Here is a 1950-nt window from a genome sequence, read left to right on the forward strand (position 1 = left end):
ACAGCGCGAGGAGGGGGAGGGGAGCCGACGAGCTGGGGCCTCGGGTGGGGTTGGGGGAGGGGAGCTCGGAGAGGGGACCCTGGCGCCGAGAGCCGAGCCGCGATGGTGAGGGCGGCCGTGGGTGTTGTGGTTGCATTGTGTGTCAGTGTGTGGTTGTGTGACTGTGGCCCGGTGGCTGCGAAGGTGGCTTCGGGTGTGTCCACGAGCGTGTGGCCGTCTCCTGTGGCGGCCGTCGTGTGGCTGCTGGGGCGGGTATCACTGTTGCTGTGCGTGTGGTCGCGATGTGGCTTCCTTGGGTGGCCGTGTGACTGCTTTCACTGTGTGGCTGGCGTGGTGTCGGGACGGCCGTGTGCGTCTGACTGTCGTGTCGTGGCTGCTGTTGTGTGTTCATTCTGACGGTGGCCGGGTCTGCACACTGGCAGGTGTGCCCTTCTCGTGTGGCTGTGTGTGTGTGTGTGTCACGCTGCATGTATGTGCTCTGTATAACGCGTGTCTCCCATGACTGTCAGCGTGGCCGAGCGACTGTTAATGTGTGTGGCTGTCACTGAGTGCCGGGTGGCTGGGGGTGTGACTCTATGACCAGTTCGCTGACTCCCATTGTGTGAGGTGACGCTGCTGTGACTCGTGTGTCGGCCAGGTGAAGGTCCGCTTTGTACAGGGTCCCTCTGACGTGTGTGTGTGTGTCTGTGTGAGGGGGAACGCGTTAGATCTGCGTGGGCGTCCTTGACGGGCGTTGTGTATGTGCGTGTGAGTGTGGTGATGAGTGTCGTGGGTGTTGGGGACCTGTGTGAATGAGCGGGGCCTGTCTTGTGCACTGCGAGGCAGGTGCCCCACACAGGATGCCTGGTCGTCATTGTGATGAATGGCGTGTGTGTGCGCGCGCGTGTGTGTGGTGTCTGGGATGAAGATCTAGCTAAGTTCCATGCACAGGGCAGCCCCGGCATTGGTGACTGGGCATCTAGGACTTTTGGTGACCCTCACCCTCTGTATCACTCTACAGAGTAACCTGTGCATGGAGCACCGGACAAAGAGAGCCTACCCTCACCTGCCTGGGCCTCAGCTTCCCTACCTACACGATGGAGGTGACCGTCCCCGCCCCGCTGGCCGCAGGCAGCGGCTGTGAGTCTGTGGTGGTGGGCGCGGCCTGTAAGAAGCCCTAGGGCGCCTTCACAGGTGAGATCAAGGGGGACAATGGGGGTCAGAAGGTGCCGCGGTGCGGTGGTGCGCTGAAGTTGGAGTTGAAGGGTTGGGTTGAATTTAGCGAGGGAGGCAAACAGGCTGGAAGCAGGGGGAGGAGGCCCTGGCTCTCAGCCCACACCGGACACCACGTCTGAGAGGACAGAGGGGGTCCGCCTGAGGGCTGAGGGGAAGGGGTCTCCACGTGGCTGCTGGAATCTCTTGTCAAGGCCGAGGAGGAGGGGTCCTCCTAAAACGCCTGGGTCACAGTCTCCTTGCAGGCTGCAGAGGGAGGGGATCACTACAGCATCTCCGGAGTTCCAGAGGAGGCTGGGCAAGCGGTGTCAGGCGTGGGGTCCCGCCCAGGGCCAACAGGGCAGGACCCGGATTGAAGAGGCGTGGCCACAAGGCTTGAGGGGCGGAGCCAGAGCTGCGGGGCCCGAGCAGGCAGTCACAAGGCTCAGGGACGGGGCCAGGGTCCCCATGGCCTGCCTGGAGTGCCCACCCCTCCGCGCCTTCGCAGGCCCAGCCTTCACCATGGCAGGAGGGAGACCGCACCTGAAAAGGAGCTTCTCCATCATCCCCTGCTTTGTCTTTGTGGAGGTGAGGACCTCAGGACCCTTCCCAGAGGGAACACACCTGTCTTCCCAACTCTGTCCACCCCCAGACCCTCCTCCCCCGTAACCATTCTCCACCTCACTCCCTGTCACCTCCCCCTGCTGTCCTCTTTCTCTGGAGAAGTGGCTGGGGCTCGGGAGTGAACCTGGTGCCCCA

At 62.9% G+C, this 1950-nt stretch overlaps 1 protein-coding gene across 1 annotated transcript in view; it reads left to right on the top strand.

Moving 5' to 3' along the window:
* The first annotated feature begins 969 nt into the window (after positions 1–969).
* The window catches only part of Plppr2 (phospholipid phosphatase related 2), a 7958-nt gene continuing 6977 nt past the window's right edge, over positions 970–1950 (top strand). Inside the window, exons 1-2 of the mRNA XM_033759598.1 lie at positions 970–1173; positions 1700–1779. Of these exons, the coding sequence (XP_033615489.1) occupies positions 1714–1779 (66 nt within the window). The 5' untranslated portion in view covers positions 970–1173; positions 1700–1713. The remainder of the gene's footprint in view (positions 1174–1699; positions 1780–1950) is intronic.

The sequence above is a fragment of the Fukomys damarensis genome, unplaced genomic scaffold (genome assembly GCF_012274545.1).
Source record: "Fukomys damarensis isolate Sample0158 unplaced genomic scaffold, DMR_v1.0_HiC HiC_scaffold_37, whole genome shotgun sequence".
In the NCBI taxonomy this organism is placed as follows: domain Eukaryota; kingdom Metazoa; phylum Chordata; class Mammalia; order Rodentia; family Bathyergidae; genus Fukomys; species Fukomys damarensis.